Source organism: Falco rusticolus, chromosome Z (genome assembly GCF_015220075.1).
Source record: "Falco rusticolus isolate bFalRus1 chromosome Z, bFalRus1.pri, whole genome shotgun sequence".
Classification (NCBI taxonomy): Eukaryota; Metazoa; Chordata; class Aves; order Falconiformes; family Falconidae; genus Falco; species Falco rusticolus.
The window spans coordinates 17,735,225-17,758,607 of record NC_051210.1 but is presented as its reverse complement, the minus strand read 5'-3'; the positions used below and the strand labels follow the sequence as shown (position 1 = coordinate 17,758,607).

Genomic DNA, 23,383 nt, shown 5'->3' with positions numbered 1-23,383 from the left:
TCTTCCATGCAAACTGTTCCAACCTTGGATCGTGCTTAACTATTTTTTTTCCCTGCTTTTAGTATGTAATATGGAAGTCTAACAAGCAGTATTTAGAAATCTTTATAAAGCATGAACTGACACAGTAGCTAACCACTTTTTTGTCTTGCCTCATTTTTCTTCTAAAGGGACGATTTTCCAAATAACAATACAATTAATTTTACTCACTAATCTGTAATGAAAGGAAATCACAACTATGACTAATAATATTATGTAAACATTGTAATCGATTTACTCCCTTCTCTTAAATACACTATAAGAATAAAACAGTACTAGCAAGTTTGCCCAGACATAAGCAGTAGCAAGACACACATTTTTAATACTATTTTTTATTTTTCATTACAAATACATATTAACTTATCAAAAACATTTTATTTTCTCTACTTTTTCTAACTAAAAAAATCACTAATTATTTTCCTAAATAAACAAAAAAAATTCTGAATTAAAAAGCATTAAGTGGCAATGAAGTGCAAAATACACTTCAACAGTGTATTCAAAATAGTGTCTAAGAAAAACTGAAGACACATGGAGTACACCTCTTACATTTATATTCTAAAAGAGATCAGACTGTTGAGACCATCACCTTTTCAAAATCTGAAATTTCCATTGTAGTAAGAATTCTGAGGTGCTTTTACAAAAATCAAGAGTTCTACTTCTGTTCCATGAGCTGTCTAAAAGCAAGAATGTGTGCTTTCATAAATGTGAAGAAGGAATGCATCAAGAAAAAACTCTCCCAGGAAAATCTGGCAAATATGTTTTCTTGTCTTTAAGCTGCAATCTGATTCTGGAGGGTTCACTGTTCTGGTCAGATAAGCTCTTGGAAGAGATCATGATACTCCCAGAGATATTTCACTACGTGCCAAAATCTTGTGGAAAAATAGAAGTATTTCCTTACATCCCTAACTGAACATATTCTAATATTTTAGTTGTAAAAGATGTTTACAGTAGCTTTCCGTGACATCTTTTCCATCAGAAAGTGTTACACCCCTGGACTCAGTGTAGGAATCAGTACAGGACTGAAATAAAGCTCCTTCTCTTCAAACGTTTTGCTCCAGCTATAGCAAGTTTGTTTTTAATACAGCTCATCTGTAAAAATGCTCAGTTCTCTCCTGTACAAATTACACTTCCCAGCACCCTGCTACAGCACACAAAAAACACTATTTAATTCCCACCTATATACCTCTCTCCAAATCAATTTCTAGTACTATACCAATAGTCTTCTTGAATAAGCATCTCTCTTGGCTCCAGGCTACTATAAGCCATCACTGGGTCCTGTATAATGATGGCTGCCTGATGAAGGTAAATGTTTCCTTATAGAAATGCCACATAAAATGCTACTGAAGAGGCAACAGCTGTTGAGATTACACAGTTTTAACTCTCTTAAATGCTACATAATTTTTTTACAAGAAAGGTCTTTCTTGTTTTTTAGGCCATTCTAGCAAGAGGGTTGAAATAAAGTTACCTTCCACAACTACATCAAGAACTGAAGACACAGATCAACTCTCATCCAAATCGATTAGTCACATCCTCACTCTTCTCAACACCAGGCCGCTCAAAATGCAAATATTTGAAATGTTTTGCTCCAGACACATCCCACATGTAAGTATCCACTATAACTAAGACTCTGTTTAGACAAAACATCCAGCAGCAGTTGCTGGTTTTCCCTGTTGCACACTTGAAATTTATTAACAAGCCAGGCCACGAATATCTGACAAGAGAAAGTCATTGTGTTATAACTCAGAAGACTCAGTTAATTTTGCTGCTTGACAAAGTGAACTTCCCAGCAGTTTAGAGAGAATTTAATGCTGCAGTTTCATTCTCACAGATACATCTTCCTGGGTTTTTTTCTTACAGATCTACAAGAATACTAATGAACTTAAACTGTACTGAATCAAATGTTTTCATCCTATGTTGTGGTATAAAGTAAGCCTTACAAACCAATTACACTGGAAGAAAAAAAAAAGCAGAATGGAGATGGCATGAGATTAGTCATAACTGCACAACTAATGCTACAGTACTGCTGGTAGTAACCTTGCGCTACTGTGTAAGTTCAGGTTTCTGTTTTGTATTCTTTTGCTGACTTACACTCAAGTTAAAAATTACTGCAGTGGTTAGCACCATGCTAAAATTTTTTTTCACTCAAGGTTTTGCTGACCTTATATTTTGGAAATGGGTTACATTTTCTGAAATATTTAATTAGTATTTAGGGTTCACATTTTCCTCAGAGTTTGAAAATCATAGCTTCAAGATTTAATGGGATTCTCATGCAGTTTCTTGGTAAATCAAATAAAACACTTAAATCTTAGCTTCCACTTGACAAATAGTTTTCAAGAAGAAAATATCATCTATATCTGATACAAAATAAAATATTCTTCAAAAAATTCAACATTCTGAAGCATGTAAGTTCTCTACAATTTATTGGAAAGATGTTTCTCCTATAAAGTGTAAAAGACTACTTATGTTAAGGAATGCTACTGAATGAAACATGCTACAGAGCAACAGCTTGGACTGCGTAGCAGCTGAAGTATTCCACAGCTAAAGGTAAAGATCAAACTTCTTACCACAAAATGATGGCAGTATTTGGGTTCTTTAAGCTCAGAAGCCAATATCTAAACAACTCATAAATTCTTTTGTATTTTAACCTGCCATTTTAGAAAAAGCTAACATGTTCCAGCCAGGCTAGAAATCGTAATGGCTTTTCATGAGCACAGTATCAGTTCAAAATACCTACTCAAGGTAATTTGCATTTCACTGCCTGGTCAAGGTACAGGTGTTTTTTCCAAAATAACTTCCCAATTTTGAAACAAACTCAGCCAGTTTCAAATGGTTATTTATCCAATTATCCAAATGGATATTTGTTGCTATTTTTACTTCACTTTAGTGTTTTTTGTCTTATTTTGTTTTTGTGTCTTTTGCTGTTGATGCGAAAAGATGTTCACAGGTGGGGAAAGGTGACTGCACAGAAAGCAAGAGTAGGCACAAAACGCAACTGAAGAAATAAATTCTGTATAGTCAATTCTTAGCATTTTAGGTATATCCTTTTAAATGAAACGTTACTACAGTAATAGCATTTCTGAAAACTGGGTTAATAAACAAAATACTTGTTCCTGATAGCTGGGAATATTCAAACAAGATTGTTTCTAAATGTTTGAAAAAAGATGTGATGTCTGTTTCTGATTTAGAAGAAAAAGATCCACACAGTATTTAAATTACACAATCATAGCATTTGAAAGGCAACTGCCAGCCATAATTGGAAAAACCCCGTAACTTCAGTTGAGTAATATAACACCTAACCATAAACAAAACAGAACAAATTATTTCTTGAAACTAAGTCCTACTCTGGGAATATTCAGATGTCTCCAATCTGACAATTATATATGCAGTAACACTACAAAGAGCTCTTGCATTATTTTATTTTTCCTCAGAAATACATGTTCCACCATAGCAGCTTTTAAGTCTTAAAAACAGTATGTTGGTAGAAATTGTCTAGATTTCACTGACAATAAAAGAATCACTGCAGAGTTTAATATCAAGTGCCATTTGAACCTAACATTTTACTTGACAAGAAGTATTATGACAGCTCACCACAGTACCTTGTCTACATGGAAAATTAAATCCAGTTCACAGACATTTTCAAAGCATTTGTCTAATGTTTCCACAAATACCTGAAAAGAGAAAAAAAAAGCCTGAGGTCAAGCTTTAACAGAAACTCAATAGCTCCATCAGGTGTGAGGTTTAACAAAAGCAAATACAGAAAGTAAACACTGGGCAGATTTTAAGGCATTAAAAGCATCTATAGAAATTATGTAGTTAACATTGTTATGTCAACAGTATGTTATCTGTAGAGGGCAAAACCATTAAGCACAAGTCAGTTTATGTTATAACTCTGCTAAAACTCACAGTTTTAAATAATAGTTACATCTTGAAAAAACAGCAATATCATATATGCTTCAATTTTCTCAGCTGTGATTCAGTGTTCCTTTCCATTTCATTAGAGCCCAATTATTAAGCAACAATCAGCTAGGGGTTTTTTTCAGTATTATTATTATTTTTAACCATTACTATACTGCAGGCATCTCCTGGTCATCCAGACTACTGTTAACTTTGCCACACATAGGCACATGTGTAATGCAAACAAACTGTCAGCATCATGCAAGTGTCAGCATTACAACTTCCAGCAACAGTACAGCAGCTTTCACCTGATTTAGACCTCCTGAATCCAGGATGGACCAAGGAAAAAGGTAGCTGTCTTAATGTCACACCTGCTGATCCTATCAGGCATAACACCACATAAATTTAGAGAAGTCCAGCAGTTTGTACCCAGTCAAATAACCTCTCCCTGAATCTAGAATGTGAGTGCACAAAGCAGAAAAAAACCATAGCACCTGCTGAAGTCCAGCCACTGATCTCTGCCAGATATGGACTGCACATTACCCCGCTCTGGGTGCTTCTGTAACAGATTCCTTGGTACTCATGTTAGCCACTTTTGGCACATCAAGAGCATCCCAGGCCCCAATTAGGCCAGACAATGAAAAGATGACTGTACTTACACTCCTAATGCTCCCAAATGCAAATCACCATGTGCTTGTGGTGAGTGCTGACAAAAGATTCCAGTCCTAGGGAAGTATAAGCACAAGTTCCTTTATGCAACAGAGAACACCTACTGACTTAGATGAGGTGTGTCATGACCTCCAAGTTAAACATATACTTGAGTTTGAGAGCTTCGGATCCTCAAAATTAAGAAGATTTTCTGTAAGAATTTACAGATCATTTATTAATGACCAGTAAATAGGCTGCAATTTATGTGATATTTTAATCTTAGTTTTAGATGGTTTAAGGCCATTTTGTCACAATATGCATTGATACTATTTATTAATCACTAAATGTATTTTGGGGGGGTTTGCAACTCTAAACTGAAACCCTGAAGCAGCAATATGGAAGGAGTTAAACATCTGATTTTTATTCTCTCTCCTTTCAACATGGTTTGTTAATCATGAAATACTTTAGGTTAGAAAGGCCTTTAAGATCACTGAATCCAACCGTTAACCTAAAACTGCCAAGTCCATCTCTAAACCACACATCTACACATCTTTTAAACACGTCCAGGGGTGGTGACTCAACCACCTCCCTGGGCAGCCTGTTCCAGTGCTTCACCACACTTTCAGTGAAGGAAGCTTTCCTAATCTCTAATCTAAACCTCCCCTGGCGCAACTTGAAAGCTGTTTGCTCTTCTCCTGTTGCTTGTTATCTGGGAGAAGAGACCAACCCCCACCTGCCCACAGCCTCCTGTCAGGCAGCTGTAGAGAGCAGCAAGGTCCCCCCTGAGCCTCCAGACTAAACACCCCCAGCCCCCTCAGCGGCTCCCCACAAGACCTGTGCCCCAGCCCCTTCCCAGCCCCGCTGCCCGTCTCTGGACACGCTGCAGCCCCTCTACGTCCCTCTTGCAGAGAGGGGCCCAGACCTGAACACAGGGTTCGAGGGGCGGCCTCAGCAGTGCCCAGGGCAGGGGGACGGTCACTGCCCTGGTCCTGCTGGCCACACTGCTGGGGACACCAGCCAGGGTGCTGCTGGCCGCCTGGGCCCCCTGGGCACACTGCTGGCTCCTGCCCAGCCGGCCGTCACCCAGCACCCCCAGGCCCTTTCCCACCAGGCCCTTTCCAGCCGCTCTGCCCCAGCCTGTAGCGCTGCGTGGGGCTGGTGTGACCCAAGGGCAGGACCCGGCACTGAGCCCTGCTGAACCTCACACAACTGGCCTGGGCCCATCGCTCCAGCCTGCCCAGGTCCCTCTGCAGAGCCTCCTGCCCTCAGGCAGGTCAACACTCCCCCCAGCTTGGTGTCATCTGCAAACTGACTGAGGGTGCACTCGATCCCCTCGTCCAGTTCATCATAAACAGAACTGGCTCCAGTACTGAACCCTGGGAAACACCACTTGTGACCAGCCACCGAGTTTAACTCCATTCACCACAACTCTTTGTGGGTAAAAAGCCTGCTTCTATAGTTAGGTATTTGTCTACAGACCCAGTAAAACATGTCTACTTGATGTGAGCCATTTCCAGTTGTCTACCTTGCATATCAAGAAAGATTACTTTCACATCTCAATCCCTGGTCTCAGATCCTGCTTACATTATAAAAGAGAAGATGATCATACTCTGCTGTTGCTATTACTACTATTATCAATCTCCATTTTAACGTCAAACTACATCTAACTTATGTTCCATGCATTTAGAACAAGGATTCTTCTTTAATATCAAAATACCAATTCATAACTTAAAGAAGGAATGTAGAGCATTTTCACAGGCAGACTCAAGACAGTAAGGTTCACTGACAACAGTTAACTGGATATGCTTCTGTTAAATTATACTGAAGCTAAGTGAAGCAGATCTTTTTTTTTTTGTCTTAAAGGTTGTTGTTAATTTGTTGTGATAGTAAGTCTTCTACGAAGAAGGTATGCAAGCAAGCAAAAAAAGTCTATGTTAAGCAGAAGAAACTACACAGGTCACAAATATAATGCAGCAAGACAAATGACCAGAGATGTTCTCTTACTTTCCTTGTACCTTAGGAGAATGAGGTTACAAAGACAGTGCTGCTTGGTATTAGCTGCAGGAAGAAGATTGGAAATAAAAGTGTAAACGTAATTTTTATCCAAATATATTAATTAAAAGAGATAACAGTTTGACACTGTTTTTGAAAGAAAATAAAATATTCCTCATATACATCACCAAGTTTGCACATGAACTTGCATACTCTGGTTTTGACATCTATTTAGTTCCTTGAAAAAACAAAGGAACATGCTGAAAACAAATGCAACACGAAAACCCTCCAAAAATCCCCCACAGGTGTGTGTGTTTAGTAGTAGTACGTATGCCCACACATCAACACCACGTAGTCTTACTTTTGTGACCTTTGTCCACTAACTAGGGCTTCTCCTATAAGGTTTGATTCATAGTTACAACGGTTACTTTGAAACCTTTACATGTTACATTGCAACAACACCACACATTGAATGAACTCACAGACTTCTGCTTGCAATGCATGACCAGTAATCCACATCAAACATTTTCTAATCTAAGAGAAATCACATGGCACAAAGTACTCTTCAAAGAAATTTCTAACTGGCTAAGGACTTCTGGTGGAAACTTTGGAAACTTCCTCAATCTTCCATTCACAATGGAGAGTTCACTCACAGTAATGCCAGCACTTATAAGGTATACATCTATTACAAATAACTGGTCTTTAAAAGCATTAGTCTACAAGGTAAACTAGGTTTTTACAGTAATGTTCCTTGACCTATTTTAAGACACTTTCAAACAATTGTTATAGTAAATAAAATTAAAGCCACTTTCATCATCATTGTAGCTGAGAGTCAAATGAATTCCACACTATGGCAACATTGCTAGAATTTAAGTACTTCAGTAATGACTTCAGATGCACCTAGTGATATTACTGGAAAAGAAACATAAATAAGTGACTTAAGTAACAGTAAAATAACTATGCATGCACAACGAATTACTAGCTCCCCCTTGTGCTTCACTTTTGAAATCATAATCTTTTACAGTTCGAAGAAAAACCCATGTACATCTATCTCTATGCAAGGCAACCAGAAAAGAAAACAAACAAACAAAAAACCAACCCAAAAGGAAAACCCACACCTTTCTTTTGTAGTAAATATACTTTAATATTAAAGCCAGATACACACCTGGAGACTAAAGTATATGAATCAAAATAACAAATTGTTATTGGTTATATATAAGCCAGGTGCTTCCTATACTCAGCAATATGACAAAAAGTAAAGCACTACATCTACCATGAAGGATTCATTTTTTCATTAGGTAAACAACAAAACACAGGAATCAAATATACATTAATATTGGGAAGACAACAAGGCTAGCAGAAAAATCAGAACACCAAATCAATTAAATGCATCTGATACTAGATAATGTCAAATACTAACAAAAGCAGGTACCAAAATTAAGTAAAATCAATAGGTGTAACTCATATAAAGAATATCCCATCCTTCTTCCTAGGCTAAATAGCAATGGTAAATCTTAAGATAGAATTCATTCAATCAGCCCGTGGAAAGCCCTGTCCTTCACTGCTTTTGACTGTTCAAATGCTACTTCAGACTCATTTAAAACATAACAGTCTGAATGTGCAACCAGTTTTCCATACGCAAGACTAGTTTCTGTTCTGCTCTAAGAGTGGCCTTTAGTAAGTCATCATTCACATATCGTTGCAAGCACATGAAATCAACTACCAAGCTTTCACAGCATTTCTAATTGGGAAATCCTTGGAGCAGCTGCTGCATTTGTCCACACTTACACTGACATCCCAGTTTTCTTTCAAAAACTTTTTTTTTAAAAAAAACTATTCATAGATTATTCAGAGAATGCCAAGCTTACAGTGTAAGCAAAAGACTGTACAAGTCCTGCTGATTAGTCAAAACAGAAGTGTGGTCTTTGAAGCAGACCTATCAATAGACAAACACATTACTAACAAGACTTTTAAGGTCAACATGGTTTTTTTTACTTTTAATTAATTCCTGCCCTTTACTTTCCACCAAACTCTAAAATAAACTCATAGTGTTAACTGAGAACTAGTTAATGGATTTGTCTGCCAAAACATGTATCCTAGTTGTACGTCTCTCCTTTTTTTATTTAATTCCATAAAAGCATCTCTGGTCAGGATGATTTATCTTTAAGAACTGAGAAAAATATCATTTGTGAACTGCACTGCGTTTCCCCCATGCATCTTACTGAACATTATCTTGCATGGCTATATACAACTTTTCATGGAAGACTGATCTCACTGATTTAACTGCTTACTGCATCAACATGTCTTGGAAGTACAGCAATGGGCTAAAATTCTCGAAAATGCTTAAAGGTGACATAGGCTTTTACGTCCATAACATAGGTACCATCATAACTGTCACTCAACTTTTTCCTCATGGCAGTCTACAGCTAGTTATATCTTGTTATGTACTTTATTTCCATGCGCTATAACCTTACACTTCACAGGCTAAAGCGTCTGAAATAGCTACAACTCATGACATAATTTACACTGAATCCAAAAGACTGGAAAACCTACCTAGCACAGATACTGATCTATCTCCCATCCAATTAATCAAAACCAATAAACAGAACCTTGCTTTTGTATTTAAAAAAAAAGAAACTGAACAAAAATTTACAGTATGAATTTGCCTGAGGTGTTCAAACACATATAGTTTGAACACAGTATAAAATCTGAGGCAGAGTCTATGAATACATACATACAATGTATTCACTAAGGCTGAGCCAAAAACCCCCCTGTGAAACAGCTCTGACCCAATGGTGATACAAGTGACCTTCACAGAAGTATCTTAACTATTACAACAAAAACTTCATGCTGAAAAGAACTGCAGACTGCCATATGTAATCTAATCCACTATAGATTCATTCAGTTTATAAGAGATTAAAGTGCTAGACTGAGTTCTAGGTTCATTTCACCAGCTCATTTTCATGAAATCATAAACTGGCCCTCTACCTAACTACTTATTCAAACAATTCAGCCTATGTATGATTCATAACAAACCACAGATGGCTTACTCTTACCTGTGCTGTCCCTGAACTACAGTACACAAAGATGTATGAAAATGGTTCAACACTTCTCTACAAAAAACAAAGCTCTTTTTGGTGTATATACTGCCAGTCTGCATTGCACATAGCATTCAGATGCAATAACAAACTTTGAGGGTACTTTTCCAGTGTAAGATACATTTAATTCTGATTGTTATTGCTAAGAGGATTAAACAGATCCTTCTTGTGAGCCAGACTAGAAAAAAAATATGTTTCATTAATCTTTGTATACCTTAAAATCAAATGGTTGAAGTAATGATCATGAGAAATGTGAAAACTGAACATCTGCAGGGACTGTGGTGAGACTGTATTTATGAACAAAATTGTATGGGTCAGGAAAAATAGAAACAGGAGTTCTATTTTTTATGCTTCCTTCAAGTAATTATACTGGCAAGTAATCAAACACTGCAGCATAATGCAGAGGATGTGAAATGTAAAGACAGAGAGACTGAAATCCATCTGAGCACTTCTGGCACAAGAAGCAACACAGTTTAGAGTAAAGTTTAAGATCTCCCTACTTCAGAAAGCTTGAAGGCTATACAAATATAGGTAGTAATAAGCTCGAGTGATTTGCTTCAACACCTTAAAGTACAATTCAGGTTACACTGTGCAACTGGAAATGATGGGGAGGTACTGATACAACATTTTTAATAAACCATAATAAATAAAAAGTTAGTTGAACTTGCATAGTGGCCCTGCAAAACATAACAGGGCAGACTGATTGACCTAGGTAGTCTTTCTTATCCTTATTAAACATAAGATATTTTTAATATCCAGTTTATTTGAAAAACACCCCTGAGTCATATGAAATATTGTTTCTTTTCTCAGTTCATAACTATTTTAGCACTTCCAAGCAAGAAGACACATTATGCAACAAGCAACTAAACAACTCTGTACAACAAACTGTTAATGACATGTAAGGCCACTGTGTATCTCACTCAGTAAGTTGTACTGTTCAGGTATTGCAGAATGTTTCTATAACCAAAGATGATATAAGGATCTCAAAAACCAGCTTCATTCCCTGCTACCCTCAGAAAGACAATTTGGATCTACTGTTCAGAAAAGCCCTCTGTTCTGAATGCTAATAGGTGACTATGAGAAGCTATACAGCTCCAATAAAGGTCTGCATGGAACTGTGAGACCTTCAAGGCTCACCGTGCTTTCTGCAGTGAATAATCAATAGATACAGGCCCACATCTCAGCGTATTGCAGATTTTACTTATGGAATAAATCAATTCTCTTGATGTGCAAGCTTCCAAGACCCATTTTATGTAATGACATGCATCACTTCATGGTGTGAATGTATTTTTTGCCACATCTGACTACACTAACATGCATCACTATAATTGTTTATGTGCAAATTTTAAGTTGAAAAATCACTGGTGTAGTCAACAGTTCTCTTGACATAAGAGTGATCATATCACCAGACATGGGTTTTGTTGCTGAGATGATACAGATCATTTAACAGTGTAAATCATACATACTGTATTGGGAGCCTTGCAGAAGACAAGTATTCAAGGAGTTAGTAATCTTGAACAGGCCATGTCTGCTCTACTGCGCTTGAGAAGCCTGTCCCTTACTAATGTAATCTGTAATTTATAATGTCTTTGGGAAAGGTGAACTGTAGGTGGATCAAGGAGTGGAATATATTGATCCTGACCAAGAAACTGTTGCATGTTTAATACCACTCAACCCGAGCAGGCACAGGCCTGTGCTGTGTAGCACAAATTCTCTGGCTGCACGGTAAACTCAGCCAGCACACTGTAACACAGGAGCCTGCTGGCAGCTCCAACTTAGTACTGGTGCTTACGTCACCTACACGGCCTTGCCCGGTACCCCTAACTGCAGCAACAAGTTCTCATGAGAACATCCTCTAGGAATAGAGTTGCTTTCTTCTGATGAAATCATGTACCAGCTCAAAGGTCCAAAAAAGGGACAGCTTCTCGCCAGGGACAGGATCTGCTCTGCACAGCACACCATGGGAAAATTACCTGGGCTCCACTGTATGCTGCATGAACATGGGATGCCCAGCACCTGAAGGGGTATAAGATTTACTGTCTGCATTCATCTTACTCTGTTTTATTAAACAGTTACGTCATAAAGCCATTTTGTTGCCAAGCCTTTCTTGAGATCCAGGAAGAACCTATACCAGCTTTCTTTCTCACCTCTCCCCACACCCCCAAGGCAGAACACGTGTCTAAAGCAGCATTTGCACTCATTTTCTAAGGTATATCTGACCAAAAGCTCATATGCCACAAGGGAAGTTTCATGCAAAGAGGTTCTGGATGTGTTAACCTATTATATACTTACAATGAGTGAGTGAGACATAAACACCTTTATGTATCAAGGGTCTCACAATCTAAACTTGTCTAGCAAATGTTTGAACAGTACGATTTTCACCTGCAAGCAAAACAAGGCCTTGAAAGTCGCAGCAAAAAATAGCTGCTGATTGTTCAGTAGGTTTTAAATTGCTTCCTTACACCTTTTTCAAAGACATCCAGAAAACTGCAAAAAATTCGGGTGTGTTCACAGTATGAAAGCCCTCTTCACTTCCAAACAGTATAGAAAAAGACAAAGCTAAATATTGAAGTTCTAAAGTATTAAAAGTAAAATTCCACTTGTTAAAAAACAAAGCAGCAAAAAAACCTTACTTGTATGAGGTCTAAAATGCCAAGCTCACTTTCTGAAGAATCCACACAGAAGACAAAATACAAGGTGGCATAGTGTCGGTAAATTAGTTTGTTATCAGATCCACCTATTAATCTAAACAGGAAGAAAACAGGAAAGCTTAGTTAGCATCTCAGGATAAGCTGGGCAAATCCTCACAGTTATTTCAGTTAAAGGAAACCTATTGTTAATGGCTGGCTGCAGATCCCAAATCCAACTATATCAGAACTTTCAGTTTGTGATGTAATTACAATGGAAGAATACTAAGTACGAAGACAGCCCAAGCTACATTTACCACAAAAGCACAGTTACTGTTATTAATATGGATAATAATAAAACAACATATGCACTTTTTTATTCAAATCAATTCAAACAGATTACGCAGTTCTATCAAAAAATGGGTATTAAATGTGTTTCCATTACACACTAGTGGACACTGTAGAGAGATTAGTCTGCTTTACAGATCAACAGAGCATATGCCTCTGAACCCTTTCCTGCCCTTCTCAGGGAAGCATCAACAGAAAAAGAAAACTATTCAGACTGGCATTTGAATTACAGAAAAAGCCTTAAATTGGGTTTACAATCTGCTTAATAACCAAGAACATGTTAACACTCTTGTGCTACAAAATGGTTGGCACCTTGAGAAATAAGACTGTACTACAACCAGTGGATTGTGATGCAGTGTTAAAGTCACAGAAGCAATTAAATTTTTATGGACTCATTAATCATCAAACTACTAAACAAAAATAGGTCTGAACGGGCATTTCCTTCCACTATTCTACTGTACCCTTCCCAAAGAAAGTATATAAATCATAAGATGTTTTTGAGATCACCAACATTTGCTTTGAGCAGTAGGAGGCCTGCTCAAATAGAAACAAAAATATTTGTAGCCTCAATCTATATAGCTATGAACATATAATTCTCCCTCAATTCTGTACCAGAACTGAATTTGTTTGGTGTATCACCTGTTTGGTATATCATAATTAATCCCTTTAGTTTCTGCCTTTATCATAGGGAGAGAATATGTACCTAAATAGGAAGAACAAGAAATCTTTTAAGTCACTTTTGCTTAAGCACACTGCTTTGCATTAATGCTTGGGGAGAGGGAACCCCTTCTTCCTGAAGAGCAGGAACTATGTTTAAGAAGTTCAAAATATTGCAAAATATTGCATATTAAGAAGAAAAAAATATTATAAACAAATGTGAAAGTGGAAAGAAGTAGCAATTAACATTTCCTATTTTGTGCTTTATTTACCCACATTTTTCAAATACTTCAGTACACAGAGTTAGTATATATAAATTTAGTTACTATATATAAACTGTTGAGGCTTTTGGGTAAACTGCAAAGTATAAAGTGATCCCTGTCCTGAAAAAAACCCAAACGTTGAAATAGTAACTCCAGAATTGAGCAGTAGGAGGAAAGCTAGAATTGTCCCCTTTGTCTTAGTTTCTTTTTGTTGCACAGCTGTGACTTTTTTTAAAAGGCTCCAAATAGCTTCTGTCTTTCACTTACAGAATTCAAGCCAGCATGTTTCCAGCTTGAAATAATCTCCAAGAACCTAATGACAGAATCACCAGTTGGGTAGTTGGAAGAGAATAATTTTAATTAAAAAAAAATTTAAAGAAAATCAGGAATCATCTTTATCAGGAAAAAGACATCACAGCTGACATGGTACAGCTAAGCATTTTAACTGACTCTGCACACAGAAAATTTAGCCATTAGCATAGTAACTTTCAGTAATCAGAAATTTCCACAATTACAGTATTTAACAGGCTATGACAACCTCTATGTTTAGAATGGAGATCATGAGCTTACTCCATCAGTTGTGACACTTTTTCCTAGAAGGTGGCTTTGTAACTATTCTTGACGACTAATACCTCTAAACCACTTTTCCATTTCAGAATTCCTTCTCTTCAACTAAAGCAAGACCACATCAGAATCCCTAGAGGTATTTAAAAGTTGTGTAGATGTGGTGCTTAGGGGCACAGTATAGTGGCGGTCTTGGCATTGTTAAGCTAACGGTTGGACTCAATGTTCTTAAAGGTCTTTTCCAACCTAAAAAATTCTATGATTCTATGAAAAAAACAACCAAGATGATTCAAGAAAGGGTATTTTGTGTGTGTCTTCTAGAGACAGAAGATCTAACTCTAGCTTTTCTCATAGGTTGTTCCACCCACATTAATAAAAAATCTTGGTTGGCACTGCATTAATTAGCACATTCAAAACCTATTTTTTTGTTCCTTTTTAGTTTATATAGAAAGCCTGAACCCTGATAAAAAGGCTGAGGAATCCTACTATGAGAGGCTATTCGCTCAAATTTTAGGAGCTCAAGCCAAAGCACCAGCTACAAAATATTTTAATTTTCGCAATTAGTATGGCAAATGCCAATGCCTCTTCAATTGAGATCAGAAATCTTTAGCTTGAGTATAGGGAAACTGGTTAGGTATCATCTCCTTGTTCCTTCCCCATCTTAAGCCTGAAACAATTATAGCACTAGATATGCCACTGTGTCAGTTACAGCACTAGAAACACACTAGTTTTATTGCCTAACTCATTTGGATACATATATACATGTATACTTCAGCTAGTAAAGAATATGTATACCTGGTGCACCACAATACCATTCTTTGTGTATTAAAATATCTCAGGTGACATAGCATTTACATTAAAAGTTATATTATAATCAGCAGTAATATTTGCTAGCCAATAAGTATTGGTCGTTTATTTCAAACTTGATACTTACAACCCTCCTTCCAGGAAATTACAGACGTTTTCATCACGTTTCGATACTAAATGGAAAGTTTCTCTGATAATTTGTTGCTGCGTATCTTCACTCTATGAAAGAAAACATATTTAGCTATCAAGCTAAAAGGGATTAAAAAATAATAACACACACTTTATGTTCTATTTCATTAGCTGTATCAGCACCCTCAAACTATCTACTTCTGAAGCCTCAACTCTGCCAATTAACAAGCTGCATATCGGTTTTGTCATTTTAACAAAAAAATTTTTACAACATTAACTGCAGAAGAATACATTATGGAGAAACAATGGTGAAAAAGTGTTTTTAATAAACTTCTGAAAAGCCCTGAAGAATCTAAAAATAGTTTCTTCAAGGAAGGCTTCCCAAGCACTCTGAATTTTTTGTATCTCCATCATAGCCTGAACAACTATGAACTTGCTTTGAAACTACTTTCACCCATGAACAAGGGGGATAACAGTTTCAAAACCTTGAAGGTCATGGGGAAGCTAAAAATCCCAGAATACATAACTCTTTCAGAAATAGCTTACAACACAATGACATCATGAGCAACAGACTCTCCTAAGCCATTAACTCCTTGGCTAGCAGACCAGAAACATCACTTCCAAGTCTGAATTTGCTTGACTCTTCAGCAGTCCCTATTGTGACTCCATCATTCCTGCAAACTTGCTTTTGCTACACTTCTGTAAAAGTGGACTCATTTTTAACAAGTCTGTATTTCCATAGTAAAAAAAAAATTTAGACAGTTCCTGAAATCCTGCATTTGTTTTACAGAACCCTAAAGTTATCAAGCACAGATAGCCCCCATCCCTGCCCAAGCATGTAAGTCATCATTTAAAACCATTATATGAACAAAATCTTCTAAGCAAAACTGGTGCATGTATCATAAAAATTATTTCAGCTAGAACAGTGCAGTACCCTGCACGACTGCTAAGCATACAAAGCCTGGCAATGGTGTGGTTTGCATTCACCACCTTAAATTCATGTGTTATTTTGCAAACAAGCTCTAGAATCTAAAAAGACATCAGCAAAAAGCTCCAGCAGAATTAAATTGCTCCATAAAACACAGAACAAGAAAGTGCAGACTCCTCTACTTCTATGGTGTGTGCATTCTTTAAACTATGCCTGCTTTACTCCATTGCAGTTTTCTCAGTTACTTCCCCCATGTTCTCTAGCGTGGCAGGCAAAAGACAATGTGTCTTCTTCCCTTAAGAAACCAAGATATTGACTGTTTTAAACAACTTCTGTTTTCAGAATCTGTCCTTATTCACCAAGTTGTTCAGAAACTTATTTTTGACTTGGAAATTACAGCCACAGGCTTCCATTCTGAAACATAAAACCATGGCACATCTGTCTTCCTATTGAATTGCCATGAAGTATTTATTTTGCAAATTACAATTTGCAAATGTGATTGTAAAATATTATTAACTTCATTTTATGCAGCAGAAACTCTTTTCATTCTCATATATATCAGGGAAAAAAGTTACACACATTTTATAAGTTTTGGTATCATGAAGCAAACAAGTTATCTCTTTCAAAGACCTGGCAAAATTCATCTCTGTAGAAAGCAGGAGATGCTTCTACTTGAGAAAAAAACCCTGAGATTCACCTCCAGTACTGGTTCAATTGATACTCAAGTACGTACAAGTCTCACAAAATCTATAAATAAACCTGTCTTACTGAAGTCACACATGCAAAGATATCCAAGACAATTGCACCTGTTTCTGTGCACCACAAAGCTTTAGGGAAATCACCTAATCACGCAATTCCTTAGTTTCTTTTGCTATTCATGTTTTCCAAATTCCAAGGTGTTTTGTTTATACAGACATATTACCCTACTTTAAGCACGGAGGATTTGTTCTATTCCAGTTATGAAAGTAGCAGAGCAGAATCAAGTTGACAGGAAAAACCTGGCTTTCTCCTGCCATTCACTCCTCTCCTTCCCCTGCTTCTTCTCCTTCCCAGGACTTTGATTACACAACAGTAAGGGAAGACACAAGAATTTAATTACATTTGAATGGAAAATCAAAATGGAAGTTAATCATTTCACATTAATGCAAGTTTTGTATACATTTCCAAAGTCTTTCATTTACCTACTTAATTGTTACCTCCACAATGACAGGAAAAAAAGAAAATAAAATGGAAACTTCTTTAGTAAGTTACTGTAGCTCTGCAATAGAAGTTACCAAGACCAAGTGGGGATTCCCACAAGGGGAATACTTATCAATATGTGCAGGTGAGAAGATTCCATTTCAATTTTTAAATTAGAAATAGTAAACAAAAGACATCTGCATGATAGCCCAAAACTGAGAAGAAAATGCATTCACAAACACGTTAGAATTTTCAAATACTGCCTTTCTAAGGAGAAGGGATCAAATTCAGTCACCTGTAGGAGTGACCCATATCAGTTACACTCTTGATTAAAAGCCTGACAGTGCAAACTGGAGTGTCACAGTTACCACTTCTGCTCTGAGAGGTAGAATTATAATACATCCCTTCCAACAACAAAGTTAAATATGACTTCGGTAACAGTCAGAATTGCAAGTAAGTGATGACAAATCCAAGTAAGTAATAGCACTACTGAAATAAAGAGTATTTTCTTTATGTAATTCCAGAAAGCATCACTAGTTTTCTTGTTTAATGCCCACAGTAAGCCCAAGCAGAGCTTAGCCTCTTTGCTAGGAAATACAGTGCATGATCAAAACATTACTTTAAAATCTCCTATCCTTGAATTAAATCAATTGTTTCCACATTGGTTCTTAATTCCCTGTGGCCACACTTTCTTTTCATTCAGATCAAGTGCATGTGCTGCACTTTCAGAGCTGCTCTGCCACTTGTCTTCTCCTATGCACTTTTCCATTTAATTAAATTTATTTTTCATGTCAACTGTGTTTTGACAGTGCTCTGAAAGTTTCCAAAGAAAAGGATCTGCTCATTCAACCTCTTCTTCCCCAACTTCAGCACCTCTGCCACAGCATGGAGACACGCAGACGCCGAAAGTCAGGCTAAAAATCGTGGCGGAGTTTGGAGTAGCGCTTGCACAAACAAGCTCAGAGTCGAGTTTGCCGCTGCCCTTCCTTCGCCTTCTGTACTGCTAAAAGGCAATTTCCAATGAAAATAACACTGGCTGGGGAAACAGCCTTCCTGGAAATCCCATTTTCCTTACGGACGGTTCTCCCAAGGTCTCAGCACCTCCCATCTCCCTCCCCGCGCCCTGGGCCCACGCCGCTGCCCTAAGCGCAGAGCCGCGGGCGGCCGGGCCTGCCGCGGGCGCGGGGGCCGGATCGGGCCGGCGGGGCCCCGCGTACCACCCCCCGGCACGGCCGCTCCTAAGGAAACCCGCGGGCTGTACAGCGGAAGCGTCCGTCACCTCAGGATGGCGGCCGGCCGCCCCCCCCTTCCCCGCCCTCCGCCCCGGCAGCCAGCCCCGCGCGGCCCCCGCCGGCCCGTACATAGCGCTGGTAGAACTTGGACAGCCGCGGCTTGCCGTGGTTGTTGAAGATGAGGATGGCTTTGATCATGGTGGGGCGGCGGTGGGGGGCGGCGGCAGCGGGGGGCGGCGGCGGCCGCCGTGCTCACTGCGCTGCGCTGCGCCCGCGCCCCTCCCGCGCCTGCTTCTCCTTCCCGCCCTTCCCCGCCGCTCTCCGGGCGGCGGCAGCGGGTCGCGCGCAACACGGCGCCGGCGATCCTCAGCCGTTAGCGGTGCAACTGCTCTGGCCGCACGCCCTTCCCTGTCAACTGACCGGAAGGCGGTGGCCCGCAAGGGACAAAGCACCTTTAGGAGCGGGCGCGTGTGGCGTCAGTTCCGCCGCCCGCGGAGCAGCATGGCGGAAGCGGAGAAGAAGTCACTTGCCTCGCCTCAGAGCGAGGGCCGAAGCGAGCGCGGGGAGGAGACCCCGGAAGGCGGATCCGCAGCGGCGGCTGCTAACCCGGCCCCGCCTCCGGCCGGCTCGCCGGGCACCGAGGAGCCCGCCGGCGACACGAAGAAGAAAAGTAATGGGGTGCCAGGTTACCGTCGAAGCGGGCGGGCGGGCGGGCGGGCGGGCGGGCTTGTGCGGTGACGGGCGGGTGCTCTGGCCAATCGATGGTGGGAGCAGTTGGTTTCGGCCAATGAGGAGGCGGCGGGCGGTTCCACGGCCCGTGTCTTTAACGCACGCCCCTCCCCCGCAGTTGACATCTTGCTGAAGGCCGTGGGCGACACGCCTATCATGAAGACCAAGAAGTGGGCCGTGGAGCGGACCCGCACCATCCAGGGCCTCGTTGACTTCATCAAGAAGTTCCTCAAGCTGATGACCTCCGAGCAGCTGGTAGGGGCAGGCGCCTGGCCGCCCGGCGCTCACTGCACGTCGCGGGGAGGCCAGGAGCCAGCCGCGGCAGGGGGCTCCGCACCGCCGGGGTCTGGGCGGGCACACCCCGCAGGGGCACCGCTGGAACCCACACCGTGTGGCTTTGGGCAGGAAACCTGCGGTAGGGGCTGCAGTAAAACTGTTCAAAGTAAACTTCACGGTGTGAGGTTGAGATGAGCTGGACCGTAGGGTTTGGATGTGCTCCAGTGGGCTTCTTGCACTGTCTCCATTTCTTCTTCCCTGATGTGGGCATGCGGAGCTGTGCGCATGTTGTGCGGCAATGCATTTCAGTGGAAGGTTCATACGCACAGTGTAGCTAGAAGTCAAGTACACAGGAGGAGTATTTGGGGGAAAAGTGTAAAGTGTTTGGGGTTGGCTTTCAGAATATTGGTGTCTGTTTCCTTTAGAACTTCTCAAACAATTTTAATTACTGTTAATAGGACTGATTTCTCTTTTAAAATTAGTAGCTTGGAAATGTGCACAGTTTGGTAGTGTGTTACTAGTATTGGTTATGTGTTTCTCCCTGTGAAGCCCAAGTGGCCTTCGGATAACACTGGAAGAGCTGAAACAGATTCAGAAATATGATTGTACTGATTTTGCGATTAGCAGTGAGCTATTAACATCCATTGGAAATCATGAAGTGTTTCTTTTTCCAAAAGCTTAACACATCAAAGAACAGTAATAGTTCAGTTATTTACTAGTTGTGGGTGTTCTCAACAATTTAATTCATTAACTGCCATCTCATTGTCTTAAAAAAAACCCACCAAAAACCAGGAGCATGGAATCTTCCAGTGTGGTGAAGCTATAGGCTATACTTCAGTGTCCTGGTTTAGAGTTAATTTTATTAGTAGCTGGTGCAGTGTTGTATTTTGGATGTGGTGTGAGAATAACGCTGATAACATACTGATGGTTTTAGTTGTTGCTGGGTAATGTCTATAGTAAGTCAAGGACTTTTCAGTTCCTCAGGCCCTGCCAGTGAGAGGGCTGGAAGGGGACGCAGTCAGGACAGCTGACCAGACCTAGCCAAAGGGATATTCCATGCCATAGGACATCATGGTCGGTATATAAACTAGGCGGGGTTGGCCAGTGCTTGCGGATCACTGCTGGGGGACTGGCTGGGAGTCAGTCAGCGGGTGGTGAGCAATTGTGTTGTGCATCACTTAGGGTTTCTTTCCTCTCCTTCCCTTTGGATTTCATTCCTCTTTTCTTCTTTCTCCTTTTCATTACAATTGTTCTTAATATTGTTTTTATTCTGTTGCAATTATTAAACTGTTCTTATCTCAACCCTTAAGTTTTACATTTTTTCCAGTTCTCCTCCCCATCTTTCGGGGGTAGGGGAGGGTTCAGTGGGCAGCTGCATAGTACTTATAGTTGTCGGCTGGGGTTAGTGTTCAGGAACAAAGCCCCAAGAATTTTTTAACTCTTCTTTGGAAATAGCACGATACCCTGCTATAATTGCCATCTCGTACTGCAGATCCGAAGGCCCTCTTTAACATTATGGACTAAGTACTGTATATATATATACACAATTGGAGGAGGAGGTGAGAAGGCTGACTTTAAAAAGAACAAAATAATTCTGATTTCTATGACTTCTGTTCTAATTGAGCAAATTTGGAGTAGTGGGAATGGTTTGGGTACTAAAAATAAGAGCAAGAACTGAACCAGTGAGTTCACTTCGTGCTTCTGTATGGAAGACTAGTGGGTGAACTTGCAGGAGAAGGAAGTCGGCATGCTTGCTTTGGCTTGGTCTGGTTAGCCGGTCTGAGGTGTCTCCTGGAAGTCATGTTGTCCCTCCACACTGAAGTGAAAATACTAATCTGTGGTATTTTTGTGTGGACCGTAAAGATAATAAAATAAATGGTGAACAGAGGACAGATTTACTCACCTGAGCCTGCAGAATGTTTATTCTTTGCAGTCTACAAGATTTATGGGAGATGTCCTTCTGTTTTCTTTTGTTGCAGTTCATCTATGTAAACCAGTCTTTTGCTCCATCTCCAGACCAAGAAGTTGGGACCCTCTATGAGGTGACTTTCATTTTACATATCCTTTCCAAATGTGCTTAGCAGAATTTGTTAGTACACTTCTGAAAACACTTGAAATCTGTTACTGCCCCTAGCTATGCTGGTAATATCTTGGATTGAATGTAATGTAGTTGATATTCACAGATCTGTATGAGTATGATCTGAAGGGACATGACTGCATGCAGTCTCTGGAAATGCATTCCTTCACAGGCAGCATGTTGTCATGTCTCCCATTATGATTAAGAGCTTTGTTATCACTTGCAGTATTCCATGACAATTACCTGGTGGGGGGCTTGTTTGTTTCGCTTCATGTATGTGCAAGCTGATGAATAATCTAATGGCTCTGTTTTTGGCTTCTTTTTTTCTTGCAGTGTTTTGGAAGTGATGGCAAGCTTGTACTGCATTACTGCAAAACTCAGGCATGGGGATGAATGACAAGCCGTACAGTTGTTTAGGTGTTGTCTTCAAAAATGGAGAAGGGAATAACTTAAACTCAATCTGTAAACACACAGAAAGAAGGAATTTTGTATTTCTGCTTATGTACATTTATAAAAATTACGCAGATGAATACCATAAAAGAAGAGTTACCTATGCTATCCGATCATGTAGCTTTTTTCTGACGTACATCTGAGATGCAGAAAAAATCTTCATCTGCCATCTACAGAGTGAGCCAGCTGTCTTGCTGCTGAGTTCTCGGTTGCTGTATCTGAAGGGAAACTCTTTCACAGTTGTCTGGAGGACTGACTGGACGGTCCTGTCACTCTGTATGCTGTACTGAAGATAACAGTTACCTTTTAAAGGGGACATTTATTGTACATGTAGCCTGGGATTCATTTAACTTCTGACATGCTGTACATCTGTTATGTGCGTTCTATTATTTGTGAAGTCTTCATCTTGAATATGCACCATCTCATGTCATTGCAAGGCAGTATTTTCATTTTTTTCCTCATAGTTAATATGTAGGTATTGAAGTAATTAGATTATATACCACCCTGTGCCTTCATCATGTCAGTAGTTTAGGTACCTCATTTAAACGGTTCACCATAATGGTAGGCCTCAGAAATACTTTCCTCCCGCCCAAGCTGTGTAGTGATTCGTTGAAGGTTGAGCTAGCAGCTGACAAAGTGTTTCTCTTGTAATAACTAGCATCATTAGTTGAATGATGCAACTACTCATTGCATCTTCAGCTAATGAAGAAGTGGACATGAGGTGCTAAAAAGCTACTGGTATCTGTTCTCCTTTTGGCCCTTGTTATTTTCCAGGTTCACCAGCTGCATGTTCCATCAACAAAGTAGAATGCATTTATATCCTTTTGATAAATCATAAATAACATAATGAGAATTTTTCTTTTCTCATCCTGGGAGGACTTGGTATCTGGACTATGGTGCTGACCTTTGCTTTTGTTGGAGGGCTTGGGGGGGTGGGGGTGGTTTTTTGTGAGTTTATTTTAAATGCCTGCTGTACAATCTGTTATGTTTGTTTAAGCTGACTAAATCAAACATTAGTCATTTGCTTGCAGAATGTTCTTATGCTGGATGACAGTTTTGGTCCCTGATGTAATTCTAGAAGCATGCTTGTGTGATAGTCTTGAGCAGTTGGTTGCTCTTCCATGTGTGAGTAGCTCTTGCGTGGTCTCTGCAACTTGTGTCCACCCTTAGAGGATTTCTGGAGAACTAATACTCAGCTTAATCTGCTGTTGTTGCTGCAGTTTGCATGCAGCCTGCCTGTATGGCACAGTAACACAGGCACGTGCACTGAATGCCCCCTACCTGGACAGCTTGATACATTTTGTCACTTCTTAACTGGAAAACCTGGATTCATTGGTTTAAGCTAAGAAGTCAGAATTGGCTGTAAACTTAAACTCGTCAAATAAGCCGTACTTTTGCCTGCTCAGAGCCCTGATCCCATGAACCATTATCTGTTGAAGGGAACTGTTG

General features: G+C 39.8%; 2 protein-coding genes across 3 annotated transcripts in view; one reads left to right on the top strand and one right to left on the bottom strand.

Moving 5' to 3' along the window:
- AP3S1 (adaptor related protein complex 3 subunit sigma 1) overlaps positions 1 to 18,801 on the bottom strand; it is a 35,358-nt gene extending 16,557 nt beyond the window's left edge. For both annotated transcript variants that reach the window (XM_037372615.1, XM_037372616.1), the window contains exons 1-4: positions 18,532 to 18,801; positions 15,062 to 15,153; positions 12,302 to 12,413; positions 3,633 to 3,704 (exon numbers count right to left, since the gene is read on the bottom strand). In XM_037372615.1, coding sequence (XP_037228512.1) covers positions 3,633 to 3,704; positions 12,302 to 12,413; positions 15,062 to 15,153; positions 18,532 to 18,600 — 345 coding nt within the window. In that variant the 5' untranslated portion in view covers positions 18,601 to 18,801. The remainder of the gene's footprint in view (positions 1 to 3,632; positions 3,705 to 12,301; positions 12,414 to 15,061; positions 15,154 to 18,531) is intronic.
- Positions 18,802 to 18,811: 10 nt separating this feature from the next.
- ATG12 (autophagy related 12) lies at positions 18,812 to 22,954 on the top strand. Its single transcript, XM_037372617.1, has 4 exons — positions 18,812 to 19,072; positions 19,250 to 19,386; positions 21,387 to 21,449; positions 21,818 to 22,954. Exons 1-4 carry the CDS (start codon positions 18,904 to 18,906, stop codon positions 21,875 to 21,877), a joined length of 429 nt encoding a protein of 142 aa, XP_037228514.1. The 5' UTR covers positions 18,812 to 18,903; the 3' UTR covers positions 21,878 to 22,954.
- Positions 22,955 to 23,383: the final 429 nt, after the last annotated feature.